This window comes from Ursus americanus, chromosome 10 (genome assembly GCF_024610735.1).
Source record: "Ursus americanus isolate L20-20 chromosome 10, mUrsAme1.1.p, whole genome shotgun sequence".
NCBI lineage: Eukaryota > Metazoa > Chordata > Mammalia > Carnivora > Ursidae > Ursus > Ursus americanus.
The window spans coordinates 50,440,901-50,457,285 of NC_142136.1; the positions used below are offsets into that span (position 1 = coordinate 50,440,901).

The 16,385-nt window shown below is 39.2% G+C and overlaps 1 protein-coding gene across 1 annotated transcript in view; it reads right to left on the minus strand.

The window, feature by feature from the left end:
* Positions 1-16,385, minus strand: part of VWA8 (von Willebrand factor A domain containing 8) — a 342,760-nt gene that overhangs the window by 87,028 nt on the left and 239,347 nt on the right. The window contains exons 35-37 of the mRNA XM_045810950.2: positions 15,455-15,650; positions 8,268-8,349; positions 4,366-4,570 (exon numbers count right to left, since the gene is read on the minus strand). Of these exons, the coding sequence (XP_045666906.2) occupies positions 4,366-4,570; positions 8,268-8,349; positions 15,455-15,650 (483 nt within the window). The remainder of the gene's footprint in view (positions 1-4,365; positions 4,571-8,267; positions 8,350-15,454; positions 15,651-16,385) is intronic.

The following is a 16,385-nucleotide window of genomic DNA, read 5'->3' on the forward strand; positions in this document are numbered from 1 at the left end:
TAGTAGTTAAAGAAAAGGCCAGGGGGTGCCTGGGTGGTGCAGTTGTTAGCCTGCTTCTTCCTCTCCCACTCCCCCTGCTTGTATTACCTCTTTTGCTGGCTGTCGCTCTCTGTCAAATAAATAAAATCTTTAAAAAATAATAATGGCCAGGATTATTTACCAAAGTACAGCAATCTACCTTTACTCATATTCCTAGAATATCATCTTTAAAAGGGGGAAAGAATTAATGGTGCTTAATATAAATTAGTTATCTTTTCTACGTATTTGTTTCATGCCTCTATGTATCTACTGTGTACCAGGTACTATCTCCACTGTAAGAATGAGTAAGTTCCAGTCCCACAATGGGTTTCAAAGACTCTATCCATTTTAAAAGTATACAGATAAGAAAGTACTATTCAAAGGCCTCAAAGAGATTCTACCAGTAATATATAGAAGATCTACTTTCTACTTAGTTTATTGTAATTAGACAATAACATTTGAAAGCTGTAACTTTTAACTTTTGTGCTCCCCAAGAGTAGTCACCAGGAGCTTTTTAGAGAAGATGCTTTCATTTCCGAGGAAAAATGTAGTGTAGCTTTTACAGCCTTTTGGGATGAATCCAAATGTAACTAAATAAAAATATGAAAAGTATACTGTATAAATAAAGAACCCTATGAAGTATGGTCAGAAAAATTCTGACTTATAATTAACACACGCTTCTGAAAATATGGAGTCTAAAAGTAATGAATAGGAATTCTTTTTTTTTTTTTTTTTTTAAGATTTTATTTATTTATTTGAGAGTGAGCGAGCACTCTGATGGGGGAGGAGCAGAGGGGGCTGAGCAGGGAGTCCAATGCAGGGCTGGATCCCAGGACCCTGAGATCGTGACCTGAGCCAAAGGCAGATGCTTAACAGACTGAGCCACCTGAGCGCCCCATAAGTATGAATTCTTTTTTTTTTTTTTTAAAGATTTTTTGTTTTATTTATTTGACAGAGACAGCCAGCGAGAGAGGGAACACAAGCAGGGGGAGCGGGAGAGGAAGAAGCAGGCTCCTAGCACAGGAGCCCGATGTGGGGCTCGATCCCACAACGCCAGGATCACGCCCTGAGACAAAGGCAGACACCCAACAACTGCGCCACCCAGGCACCCCATAAATATGAATTCTTAATCATGGGCTTTTAGAACAACAGTTACACTGATACTTTGTGTTTGTTGTTACAGCTATTTGCTGTAAGAAAAACACATGTTTCCAATCAAAGCATGTGAAATTAATGAGCACATTTTATATGCAGAGCTCAATAAATACTCTCTTGCAAACTGTATTCATGAAAGAAAACTATCAATTAATTCATTAGGCAAAAATAAAAATTCAAAGCAACAATGGCTACAGAACTAATAACTCTAGAAGGCTGAAATGTAGCAAGATATAAAGGACAGTGATGAAGCGTGTAACTGAGGTATATCTAAACATCAACAGTTCTGCTACCATGCAGAAGAATCAGGAAAAAAGGTGAGTCGATAAGCGGGGCAGGGCTTGGCAGGTGGTTTGCCTGCCTTCTCTGCTGACCTTAAGGAGCGTCTCCTGACCAACAGGAACCGCAGAGAACAGGTGTGTGTACACCCCCCAGGACAGCAGGCCCGGGGCAGCCTCAAATGCCTGAGGTGCAGCGCAGGCCTTTTAAATTTCCGTGATGTAAAATAAGTGCATTTCGCCACTAGATGGAGATCGGGTTACTCTGCCAGGAACAGGGAAAGCAGCTGGCATTTAGCCAGCGACAAGGATGGTCCCAAGAACACACTCTCTTCCCTCAATATTTCTAAGAAAGGCATTTTTCAAGCTCCACAACCAGGAGTAGACAAATGCCGAATAAAGGGCCCATAAATGAGGAACAGCTTGAGGGATCACGTGGTACAGGAACCGTAAAGACACGTTTTTGCTCGTTACTACCATCGCTCCATAATGATTCCTATTTGGATATGGTTGGGTAAACTGCTTGTAAATAATAACAGGAACTGGTCTAAAGAAGAGCAATTAAATATACTGTCTCATTATTTAGCAAGCAGAGAGAAGAGAAGAGATACGACCAAAAACTAAAACAATGGCAGGCCATTTGGATAATTAATCCTGTCTGTTTAGACATAAAGACGCACACTCAGTTTGTTTCTCGGTTTGAGTATGCATATAAATATATATTCCAGTATCAACCAAAATGGATTTAGGAACATCAGGAATGGAAGGAGAAGGTCGGATAACATCTATTCTAAGTTTCTATATGAAACTAACATCCAATTCTCAAATGTGTAACTTTATTTCTGAGTCTTTTTTTTTTTTAAGATTTTATTTATTTATTTGACAGAGAGAGAGACAGCCAGTGAGAGAGAGAACACAAGCAGGGGGAGTGGGAGAGGAAGAAGCGGGCTCCCAGCAGAGGAGCCTGATGTGGGGCTCGGTCCCAGAACACTGGGATCACGCCCTCAGCCGAAGGCAGATTCTTAACAACTGAGCCTACCCAGGCGCCCCTATTTCTGAGTAAGTCTTATTTCTGCTACAGCTGAACTCTGAACTGGAGACATAAAGTTATACATTTCCTGGAAAATGTTTGGTCTGGGAAGGACCAGATGTTGCCTTGTAAACTGTAGCCAAGTATTTTGATTATTGTTGGGATGTTAGATAATATATTTCTGTTCATTTCTAACTTATTAACTATAGATATTCATTCAATAAAAACTTATTTGGTTACAATAAAAACAAATGAATTATTTGTGACAGTTCAGAAGAACAACTCCATTTTTTATCAAATAGCTTCAATGGCCAGTGCAATTTAGTATATGTGAGTGCGAGCATACACAAACATATTAATTGCCTACTGTGTATCAATCAGTATGCTAAGCTGGGAATAGGAAGACGAACACCAGAGTTGGGGAAGTCAGTGGGAAGAGAAGAGCATATGGCTAAAACAAAAATAGGGGTTAACTTTTGTAGCAGTCAAGACCAGTTATGAAAATCATGAGTAAAATTCCTTTTTAAAATTCTATTTTGGAAGAAACTTAATTTAGGCCACAATCTTGACCATTGGAAAAATATGACCTTTCATCTCTATGACATATAAGAAATTGAAATAGAATATAAGAAATACAAATACAATAGTATTTACTCTTAGGCCTCAATCACTCTAATGAAAAGAGGAGCTTAATTCACAAGGAGAAGAAACTAATGTTTAGAATAATAAGAGAAGCAGAAGCATAGTTAATTAATTTTCCAATTATCGTTATGGACAGTGACCAACATTCGGTCTGTTGCTATGACAGATTCACGGCTCTGAATGACCTGTTTATTTTAGAGCAATGTATTTGTTTTAGCTTAATTAAATTAATACATTCATACCCTTTCAAAAGAAGTTGAGGTTGCTTGCCTACGTTGGTTTGCAATCTTCAAAATGTTCCTATAAACTTTCAAGAATCTAATATGGATTATTCATTCACACATCTAAACATTTCTCCTTTAAGGGAAATCACAAAAATAACCACATAAAAGAGTAATTATTAATCAGGTATCAATGGAATAGTTTGTGGAAATTTTTTATCTTGTGAATTGGCTCTTTACAGAGCAACACAGCCGGCAGGAACCTACTTTTCTTTCCTACCTTGCTGGATAAAAATGAAATGTAAACAGCGAAGTTTTCTTCTGAAGATTAAAAAAAATCAATTACAAATAAATCCTTTTCTGATATGCTTCAGTGTTTATGGGCACACAGATTTCCTCATTGTTCATGGGAGTTCCAGACAGCAGCTAGATTAGATTAGCTGGGGACCGAGTCATTTCTAGAGTGTCCTCTCACTTTGGTGCCCTGTTTCCATGTTTCTTTCCATGCAGGGTTGCGTCTACTTCTCACCACTGTTAAGTCTGCATGATTGGGACATAAGAAAGTTGGGACAGATGCATCTCTACTGGGTGTGTCATTTACTTATCTTCTCTAGGCTACAGGTCTTGGCCCCACGGTAACGGGCTGCATTTTATATCAGTATCTCTGCTTCCTTGGTAGCATGTAGAGATGCTGCGGACAATGGCAGTGAAAGTCAGAACAGATGTAAAGGCAGTGCTAGAAACTGATTAATGCTGGAGGTTAGACAACGAAAGCTGATTGTGTTCTCATGTTGTGATGTGAGGGACCTGCATATATAAGCACTGACCAAAAAATGGGCACATTTTAACTTTTTCACTCTCTAGACGGATAGATTTTTTTTTTCTATTATGAGAAATTATTTTAGCTATTTAAACAATGATATTTAAGTTTTGGGGCCAGAAGTTTCCACGACTGTGGCACATGGAACTAAATTTATACCTGAATATGCACCTTTAAGAGGGAAGGTAATTTGAGCGGTACCTGCATATGTCTGTCACCTTCTTGTCCAATCATGTTTCTCCATTCCATTAGTGATCGCTGCAGATGCTCAAGTCCAGTTTCCCAGAGCCTGATGCGACCTCCCATATCTACAGTAACAACACCACCTTTGCCCCACTCAGCTAGCAGTGCATCTGTGTCCGAAATAGTAGATAGCCATGTGGTATAGGGCGAGAGAGATTGCGACCTGATAAGGAAATTACAGTAGTCAGTCGATTGGTAGTAATTCTGGTTCATTAAACTTGCTATAAAGAATTCTAATAGTAAGCACATTAAAAGATACCAAGAGATTCATCTGCAAGAAAAAAATACACAGTTATCTATTGGTTATTTGTGCTTTTCTGTATTTGTGGACTCCCGATGATACTAGCATTCACTGTCAGAAGGAAAAGAACTCTAAACCAACTCATGTCTCATGCACCGGCAATGCTGGACTCACTCCTTAGGGCTCCAAGTTTCAGTCTGAGTGCTGAAACTGAGGTCTCGTTTATGGGCTTTAACTGCATTTGTATTTAATACTTCGCATTTTCTAACTTAGGAAGTTACAGGAATTTATAACAAGGAATTTATGTATTTCTCATATTACATATTTCATACATACATATTTCCTTTGTTATATATTCATTTCTAGAAATGCAGCTTTTGCCTGTAAGTCAACTACACACTTCCTTTATCTGAGTATAGCTCTCACTATACAAAAGAAACAGATTAGAAATTCTAATTACCTGTGTTGGCTCTCTAAACACATCTGATATTTTCTATATGAAATAAATGGTCTAAAGGGATAGTCTGACCAGAAAATAAAAACATAATAAACCACAATGTAGATCTGGGAAGACCACAAAACCACTATATGTTGGGTAAAATCTTATAATATCCTAAAGAATTAACCAGACTACTCTGACCTTTCTTTCCAGTCCGCCTTAGTGGATACTCGACAGAGAGTGATGGAGCTAGCTACTCTGGGACACACAAGTTTTAGAAAATGTTAATATGAAGCGGATAATAACAGTAGGATGGGTGCCGGGGTTTCAGAACTACTTTACAGTTTTAGGAGGTCTCAGAAGGTAACATTTGATATAATACAGGATTTATCTCCTGGTGCTCTCTCAAAAATATGTGCCTTAGGAAGAAATTAATAGGTACAGATGGTGAAGTAAAGGGCTATTCCAGAACAATGAAATTTATCTACATGAAACAATAATGTTTGAGAGTCTTCCAAGAGCACTCAAGATGTAAGACTGTGAAGTACTGTATTTACTGGCTAAATGTTTAACTCTTCATACCATGAAACTTGAAATTTATATGGGCAATTTCTTCAATATGTCAAAAAAAAGTGCTGAAAAAAAAATCACATATTTACTACAGTTTGTTCCCCAGCTCTAGAATCTCTTCTTCACCTTGTTTCAAATGCAACTTCCCCTTAATACATAACAGCAAGGTCATTAAAGAGCACAAAGAATTATAGTAGAGTGAGGCCCAGATCTCCAGACACCCACAGATGAGAGCTAGGCAGTATCATTTCACAGATGCAGATAAAACAAAAATTTGAGGAAAAATACTCAAGTTTTACTGAAGGCAAAAGTGATGTATTCATTTTGGCCCTGTAGTTACATACAGTGTTACTGTATTTTCTGTTATTTGAAGTTAGCCATCAGATGGAAAATTCCAGCTATCTAGCAGAATGCTAAATTTAAGCAACTAGCAGGAAAACTGAAATCCAGATGGGTTGTTCTCTTGGACTGCATATATGCCAAAAATGGCAAAAGCTAATCTCAAGAGAAATTCAGGATATACTGATAATGAACAGACTCCAAATCACATGGCACTTGAAATATGGCACGTCCAAACTGAGATGTTCCAAAAGTGTAAAATACATGCTGATTTCAAAGACTTAGAAGAAAAAAGGAATATAAAATATCTCATTAAAATTTTTATATTGAATATGTGTCAAAATGATACATTTTATATTTTTAGAATTAAAAAAATATTTTATTTATTTATTTTAAGGAGACAGTGTGCATGGTAAGATGATAATGTTTGAAATACATGGGGTCAATAAAATGTTATTAAAGTTAATTTCACCTATTTATTTTTCCTTTTTAAAAACATGGCTAATAAGGACATACGATGACCTATCTGGCTTGCACTCTATCTCTGGTGGGCAGTGTGGCTCTGAATGACGGCATCGTGATGACCAGCTGGCAATGGCTCTTTACACAGCTGCTCTGCCAGATGTTCCTTCCATGGCAGGTGTCACATACGGTTCACACAGAAAGTTGAAAGAGAACAATGAAATAAAAGCCAGGGCTAATGAGAGAGAAATTAAGAGAAATACTGGAAAAAAATTATTAATGCTTCAAAGCTGTTCTTTGCTTTTGTTGCTTGAACAAATAGTATGTTTTAATAAGCATATACTTCATACGGAATAAGGAATTTCCCCAAATGACTAAAAGCCATTCTCCGTTAAACTGACCCATTAAGATGCTCTAAGAAGGCATACTTATATATGTTGTAACAACTAAACCTATTTTTTTGAGTAATGCTTTGATTATTCATATTTTTGGAATCTGATTAAGGGTCCTAAGAAATGAAACTGTTTCGGAGTTACTGTGTACTGTCACACTGGGCTAGTTTCTTCTAGGGCTTGCAGGAGTGGCTGGAAAGTGGCCTGGTGATGCTGTGGGTGTCTGTTGTGTCTCAGAGTGGCCATGGTGTCAAACTAGGCCAAAGTAAAAGATTAGAAGAAGGAGGCGCTGGCTGGAGGTGGGGGTGGGGGTGGGGTGGGCGGGGGAGGGGGGCAAAGTAAGGAAGAATGAGGAAGCTAGGCCAAGTAGACCAGAGCAGGTGTGTGGTTCGCCGAGAGAGGGAGATCAGGCATGGATGCATCCAAAAAGGGGCAGGCTTCTGGTGAGGACACTGTGATCCTCAAGGGTAGAAACCAAGCACGTAGTTTTCCTTCTGTACCCTCAGTCTAGCTGGTTTACGTACTTTGCTTCCATCACTGGACAATAATAGAAGCTGTGAGTGGTCATGAGTTCCATTCAAAATCTCTGGAAGCCTTTAGCTGCTGTAGAGCCTTCACAACATTTTTAAAAACCATTTTAAACAAATGCTATTTAAAGTCCTTTGACATTTTGAACACATTTACCTCCAAAAACTAATATATAAAGTTAATAAATATGGTGGCTAGAGCTCAAGAGTATTATGCTAAGCAAAATAAGTCAGTCAGAGAAGACAAATACCGCATGATTTCATTCATATGTGGAGTTTAAGAAACAAAACAAACAAGCAAAGGGGGAAAAAAGAGAGAGAGAAAAACCAAGAAACAGACTTTTAACTGTAGAGAACAAACTAATGGTTACCAGAGGGAGGTGGGTGGGGGATGGGTGACATAAGTGATGGGGATTAAGGAGTGTACTTGTGATGAGCACTGGGTGTTGTATGGAAGTGTTGAATCACTACATTGTGTGCCTGAAACTAATATTACACTGTATATTAACTAACAGAAACTCAAATAAAAACTTAAAAAAAAATAAAGTTAGTAAGGATGAAAATTTCTACAATACTAAAAACGCTGTTTCAGATACAGAAAAATTTATCATTGGGATAAATCAATGAATAGATCAATGGTAGAGAAATGAAGGCTCGAAGACTGTTAGACTTATACCTATATAACGTTTGAACATTTTTCCCAAATGAAAATAAAAATAGCAGAAAAGCATGCAGAGCAGCAGCAAGATACAAGCCAACTGCAACTGGGGGGGGGGGGAAGAGCTTGCTATTTCAGGAGGCAAAGCACACATTTATTCGGAGTGCTGGGTAAGACCTGACTTGCTTTTGATTTGACATACGAACTGAGAACAAAGGTGAACGTGGATTACCTGGGAATAGGGATATATCGGAGTTTCTTTGATTGAAGATCAGTGATTTCTATATAACCAGCTGTTTGTGGAGGGGTCACATCTGCAAACAAGTCATGACATGAGCAGGGTATTAAATTACTGCACGATGCCAAAATAAGGCCAGAAGAAAGCATGAATGTTGCTAAAAGTGGAATAAAGTTACCAGTAGCCAAAGGCAGAGCTCTGAGACCCACCTGACAAGGTCCTGGGCCAAGTCTAGTCTCTAGGGTTTCGTTTATCAATGAAACACAAAGATCGTCAAATATATGCACATTAGGCCATGATTTTTTACTGTCAGAAAATGACCTAAGTTCTTTTCATTGTCTTTGCTAGCTTCCCAAGATGAGACGTTTTAGCACTGACAGTTTATTGAAAAGATGTCATCACCCAATTCTGTTTGTCCTTCCTCGAAAGTCACAGTGACAGTATAACGTAGTGGACGCAGCAACCACTTTGTAATCGTACTGGCCCGGTATACAATCCTGGCTCTGACGTTTCTGAACCATGTTTTATGCTGGTCAAGTTAGTTATCTCGCTTCTTTTGTCGTTTGTAAAATGTGGGTAACAACAGCATCCGCGCATCATAGACATTATTTTGAGGATGAGATGTACTTAGTGACTGGAAAGCACTTAATCAGTAGTTGCTCAGCACACAAGGTACCTGTAATTTTCAGGGCCTCTGAGACAGGAGAGGGTGAGATGAGGATGGGCCCGTGGGGGTGAGGGCCCTGGATCATGGAAACGAGAGGGAAGGAGAGGGTATGACATACAGGGGCCAGAGCCCCCACCTCTAATTCTGGAGTTGTTTCCCAGCCAATTCCAGGGCTCTGCTGACTTCCCTTCCAAAGCTCTGAGTATCACACTCATCACTGCTCGCCGCCACTGCTGTGTGCCAGAAACCCTGCTTAGTCTTTGTGGACAACAAAGACTCATGATTCCTGCTCGAGTGAGGAGGAAGCTGAAGCTAACAGAGGTGTGATGATAATGTGACCTGCTTGAGGCGACACGACACGGCTGGAGAGTGACAGAGATGGCTTTCAAACCCCGGCCTTCCTGGCTTTGAAATCTCTGCTCTGCCCACCACTCCCCACAGCTCCTGCCTAAGCTGACCCTAGGGTAACGATTTTTTAAAACAGCCTCATTTTAGAAGATATTGGCCGTTAATGTCTCTTGAAAAAAAATCTCCCCTACACAGAACCCATACTTTTTAAAGATTTTTGTCTGTTGTCTATCTTTTATTACAACTTCAGGTTAGCATGAGATATCCAGGATGTTCACACTGAATTTACCCAATGTAGTTTACAAAAAATAAGAAACTTGGCATTTTTATTTCATGTTTGTAGCCGGAGGTTTCTGAGTAAACCCTCTGAAAAATTCAAAACTCAAAATATGTCTTATTTATTCAACAAAAATGGTTAGGCTTACTTTGCACCAGACACTATACAAAGCACTAAGGAGAGAGAAGATGTGATTCCTGCCTCATCTGAGGAGCCCACAGCAGAAAGAGGAACGTTCCTTAAAAAAAAAAAAAAACAACAAAAAAACCACACATAGCAAAACAAAACCCACCGTGGGCCTTTGGGGACCCACGGGCCTGGGGGTTAGGTATGAGCTGCAGAGCAAGGCAAGGAGGAGTGCCAGAGGTCAGAGGGTTAGGAGGAAAGGAAGGTCACTTCCAGGGATAGCAGAGGGTAAGAAAAGAGAGTTACTATGGTAACCTGACCACCCGGCTGGACTAGCTGTCCCTAGATGGCCATTTATATACAACAAGCATGCTTACCATCAGTCACACACAGCCTGCATTGGAAATGCTGCCTGGGATAGGAGGTCAGTCTTGGATAAAGTTTTGCACCATCTATCACTTTTGACAGTTCCTGCTGCTAAGACCCAGCCGAAGTAGGTTGAATTATTTATAGACCCAGGTTCTTGGCCAAAAATGACCAGTTATTGAAGCGGTTGGGATGACTAGAGCTGCCTCATTAACCGACTTACATTTTGGCTTGTCACTCACGGGCGCTTTTTTCATAAGTAGTAGTATTAAGCTGAGCTGTGGCCACCAGTGCTTTCAGACGGCCCGTGAACGCAAAGTAAGCCAACTGATTTTAAAATATCTTTTCTCCCACTGTGCAAATTAATTCCATGGCATAAAGAGGGTGAGAAAATGCAGTAATGGCTGTGTCTATTTCAAGAAGGGGAAAGCAAGAATTTTACTCCTGGTGCTAAAAAATATTTTCACGTATCAGAAAAGGCACTTTGTGGCTATAAAGCACTTTTCAAAGCAGTATTAAGGGAGTGGTGGTGGTGGTGGTGGTAATGGCGAGCACTTGAAAAATAATCAGCACTGATGTTTACTGATTTGAAGACAAATCAGCTCAGAATACATGACTGAATCAAGGAAGTGAACACCACGGCCAGATTTCCCTCCAAACTTGGCAAAATCCTTGTTTATCCTTTTTATTTATTTTTTATTTTTTTACTTTTTAAATAATTTTTTATTATGTTATGTTAGTCTTGTCTATCCTTTTTAAATGTTTCAACGCTGTAGGGAGGACAGAGGCTCAGTAAGTTTCCTTTACACTTATAATCCAGGTGGATTTCAAGGAGAGGTACAAGCTATGCGTGAGGACGAGTTCACTAATGATGGAAGGGAAGCCATGGCTGAGTGTTTGCCACACAGCTCCTGCGAACAGCGGGGGCAGCTTATGTGTACGGCACCAAGGTTAGGAGGAGGTATAGAAGTTGTCAGACAAATCAACCGAGAGCACATTCGGAGGGAAGATGAAATTATATTAAAAAATTCACTCGTTTTAGCAACGTAATTTGATGTACATCTGTTAACTACCAAGTTCAATGCACTTCTGTGTTCACAGATTAAGACTAATGTGTGCCTTGCAATCCTGCCAATGCCAAAAATTTGAATTTACTTAAAGTTCAAAACACAGAGTATCACTTTTAATCCAGAGTTGTTTTGTGTTTGAAGAGCTCAGGTCTGTGATTAAAAAAAGAAAAGAAAAGAGAAAAGAAAAGAATAGAAAAGAAAAGAGAAAAGAAAAGAAAAGAGAAAAGAAAAGAGAAAAGAAAAGAAAAGAAAAGAAAAAAGAAAGCAGCTAACATTTAACAAGAAAAAAAAAAAAAGACTGGAAGAAAGCAGTAAATCTCTCCCTGTGTTCATTAAACAAAACTTATGCCATCTTTGTGAAAGCCATCAGGAGAATAGCTTTAAAGCTTCTACCGATTTCTTTAATAAAAGGCTGATATGCATTAGTTCCTGACTAATCAGATGGCTGGATTCTACTTACTTAAAAAAGACAAAAACAAAAAAAGTTTTTTATACCAGTGTCAGCTCAAAGATTGCTTCTTAACCAGAGCAAAGATATTTCTTATGCCATAATCTTTCCTCTACTACTTTGGAAGTTATATGCTTTATTCCTAACTTACTGACACACAAACTTAATATCCTATCTTTCCTCCCGAACAATGTAAGGCACTTAGAACACTTTAACATTAGTCACTCCTCTCCTAACTTGCGGATTATAATTGTCTCATAGTTTTGATATATGCTTCTTAAAATTTCACAAACTTTTGTTATTTTTGTTCCTTATAATTAGTGCTTGTTACCCATATATTTACTACTTTCTCACGTATCCTCATCTGAACCGGTTGATCCTTAGGCCTGTGCACAGCTATTCTCCTGGGATCTCCCTTCATCATTCTCCTAGGGATTTTTTTTTTTTTAACAGCACACATTTATAAAATTCTTCCTACGTGCCAGACACCATTCTAAGCACTTTATATATATTTTAAATATTTAAGGAATACTACTTAAACAAATGAGGGGAAATAAAACTCCTAACAATGAAGAGAAAAATGGTAAAAGATATAAACAGGCAATTCTCAGAAGAGTAAATCACAACATATGAAAAGATTCTCAAAGTTATTAAAAATTAGGGAAAGATAAACTGACACCACAATAAAAGGTCTGATCCCTACAAGAGTCAATAAGGATGGGGAGCGTCAGGACCTCTTTTCTGAGGCTGGAACAAGGCAAGGAAGCACTTTGGTAATTCTGCTCTTTGATATACACCCTATAGACTCTCAGCAGGTACACAAGGAGAGAGGTACAAGGGTAGTCACTGCCCCCTATCTGTAATAGCAAAAGTCGGAAAGAACCTCAGTGTGCACCACCAGAGACCACATGAATAAACTATAGCGTTCCGCGTGGGAAGTAAATGATTGAGCTATCAATATGGATCATCTCCTTTGACCAAACTCTAGTCAGGCTCTTCTGGATCCTCTTCCCAAATAGGCATCAACTTTTGGGCTTCAGTGTTCATCTCTGTACTGTTCACTTTTAGCAAGAGTCCTGCTAAGTCAGTTTACCCAGAACCCCCCACCCCTCACATGTGATCAGGTTCCTCAGCCTTCACCATCCTCGAGGTAAGGCCTAATCACCCTGGCCTGCCTTCAGCAAGAACCCTCCCAGGTCAATTTAATTGGAAGTCTTCCTTTTCCCTGATTTCCTCTTAGTAGTTTTGGTTCCACTGATCCCTACCAACAGTTAGAAGATCTATATTACCTGATTTTGACACTCATTATAAAGTAGTGTCAAAGCTAGAAAGTAATTGAGTGTGCTATTAGCAAAGGGATAGTCACAGAGATCAATGGAACACAGTACAAAATGCAGAAACGGACCCAAACGTATGTGGTCAGTGATTTTCAGCAGAGGTCCAACTGCTGAAATTCAGTGGAGATAGGACAGATCTTCCAGCAAACGGTGCTGGAACAAGTGAATATCTGCATACAAAACAATGAGTCTCAATCCACACCTTGCACCATATAAGAAAAATTATCTTAAAACGGAACATTAAATGTAAAACCTAAAACTACAAAAACTTGTAGAAGGGAGATTTTCCCTTCATCAAAATGGGAGAAAATGTTGGAAAAGAATGTATCTGATAGATTTATACCCAGAATATATAAGGAACACAAAACTCTTAAAAAAAAAAAAACCCAAATAATCCAAGGGCAAAAAAATCTGAGCCATTCACTAAGGAAAGTACACATGACAAGATGCTCAACCTCATTAGGCACTGGGGAAAATACAAATTAAAATCATAATGAGATATTGCTGCACAACTACTAGAACGGTGAAAGACTGACTATTCCAAGTACTGGCAGGGAGGCAGCAGAACTAGAACTGTCCTTCATTGCTGATCGGAATGCAAAAGGTTTTGTTACTTTGTAAAACAGTATGGCAGTTCTATCATAAAATGTAAAAATGCCATTCCTACGTATTCACCCAAGTGAAGCAAAGACTTATGTTTACTTAAAGATCTGTGAACAAATGCTCACAACAGCCTTATTCATTATTGTCAAAAAGTGGAAATGATGCAACTATCCACCAACTTGTGAGTAAACAAAGTGTGCACATCCAACAGGAGACTACTACTTGGCAATAAAGTGAACTATTGGCACACACAATATCAATGACTCTCAAAGACATGATATTAGGTGAAAGAAACCAAACTTGAAAGACCATATGTTGTATGATGCCATTTATATGAACATTCTGGAAAAGGCAAAATCCATAAGGACAGAAATCAGGTCAGTCAGGGGACAGGGAGCAGGTGGAGAGGCTGACCACGAAGTAGCATGGGGGAGATTTTTGGGGAGATGGAACTATTCTCTGTCAGTTATGGTGATGGTTACACAACTCCATGTGTTTGTCAAATTTGCAGAAATATACAAAAAAGGGTGACTTTTACTCTATATATACTGAACCTTAATAAGGACAAAGGCATATTTTAAAACTATCACTGTCTGATGCATGGAGAGTGGGTAGGATGGGGAAAGAGTGGAAGAGGAAATGTCAGGAGGCTGTCGATATTCTAGTGCAAGACGGTGGTGATCTGGATGTTGGTAACAGAACTCTAATCAGGTGGGTGGAATCCAAACATATGAGTAAGGTTGTATCAAAAGGACAAGGTAATTTATGATGGGATTAGATACAGAGGATGAGAGAGAAGAAGCATCAAGGTAGACTCCCAGGTACACTGAATTCTAGTACAGAATTTTTCGTCTTTCCTGGAATGCTGTCATGCCACCGTACCTTCCACACAGGGTTCCTCCTTTCCGAAACAACTGCTTCATTTGATTCACTCCCACTCATCTTTTCAAGGGTGAGCTTATAATCACCAGTCTGGACTGTAAGCTTCTCCTTTTATAGATTACCTTGTGAATATCCCCATCACAGCACTGTACTGAGATTGTCACTTTATTCACGTGCCTCATCTACCTTAAGAAATATTTTGAGGAAATGGTGATCTCTTTGGAAGGAACTAATTCTAAATATTATCATATAACCAGGACTTGTCAAACCCAGTAATAGATTATAATACATTTAGCATTATATTTATTAAGTCCACAGTGATAATAACGAATGTAAACACAGGATAACATGTTACTAACACTATGATGCAAATAATAATCAGTGGCTCAACGAGCAAACATTTTCATAATTATCCATTATGAAGAAAGCCCGTGTGGTTCAGCGAGAAGAGCCCTAGGCTTGGGACTTGAAGACTTGGTGCAGATCTGGGCTCTGATGGTCACTGGTGGGACGGCCCTTGGCATGCCATCATACTTCCCTTCGTCAGCCTCCCTGCATACAAGTTCGAGAGTACACTGACGACAGAATGGGGATTTGAAGATTAAATAAATGTATACAAGGAAAAGTGATTGGCTCGGGACCTGGCCTATGTTTCGCAGTAATAAATGTAAGAGGACTCACTCTGAGAGCACTGCTAAGGGGATCCGTCTGCATGAGTCCCTGACCTTTCATCACAGGAATTTAAGAAGAACGTGGGCCCCATTTTCTATGCCTGATGGTCTAATAATTTTTAAAAGTCTCTTTGAAAACCTTTTCTAAGTAAAGTTATTGTATAGATTGTAAGGCAAAGGAAGAAGAGTTTTAACAGCAGTGCTTCCACCACACACTGCGAGAAACTGAGTGAAAACTTTCTGAGCACACAGGTACTCTTTTTAGCTACTAGACCCTGGTAGAATTATTCACATTTATACAGAATAATAATGATAAATTAAATATCCCTACCAAAAGCAAACTACGTTTACTACTTTGGCAAATTAGGAATTGGTAAATTTCTTACCTTTTGGGTAGACATCTTTTAGAGGGACTTCTCCTGGGGGCAGAATCCTGACTATCTGATTGGTATCTAAAAGAGTCACACAATTGCTCTGTTTTCGAGTTTCACTTTTCTTCTTTCCTCCATAGAATGCTCTATCAGTGACACTTGGTTTATTCAAGGATGATGGCCTTTTCCAAGAATAGACTTCACTGGGTGACTGAAAGAAGGAAAAGATTAAAGTACTGAAATATAGGGGTGCCTGGCTCAGTCGGTTAAGCATCTGACACTTCATCTCAGCTCAGGTCTTGATCTCAGCGTCCTGAGATCAAGCCCCATGTTGGGCTCCATGCTGGGCATGGAGCCTACTTAAAAAAAGAAAGTACTGAAATATAGTTGACCTTTGAACAACACAGGTTTGAACTGTGTAGGTCCACTTATATCTGGATTTTTTACAGTACAGTAAATGTGTTTTCTCTTCCTTATGATTTTCTTAATAACACTTTCTTTTCTCCAGCTTACTTTATTGTACATATATAATGTATGTAACATACAAAATGTGTGTTAATTGACTGTTTGTTATCAGTAAGGCTGCCAGTGAACTGTAGGCTATTAGTAGTTAAGTTTTGGGGAGTCAAAAGTTATTCATGGAATTTTGACTGTGTGAAGGGGGTCAGTTCCCTAACCCCCATGTTGTTCAAGAGGCAACTGTACTGTAAACTACATTCACCACACCTGCTACAATGCAGCCCTTTAAGCCGATATGAGTGGTAAACTTGTATTTCACAAGTATTAGAAAATCAAATTAGGGGAGCCTGGGTGGCTCACTCGTTAAGCGTCTGCCTTTGGCTCAGGGCATGATCCCAGGGTCCTGGGATCAAGCCCCACATCGGGCTCCCTGCTCTGCTGGGAGCCTGCTTCTTCCTCTCCCACTCCCCCTGCTTGTGTTCCCTCT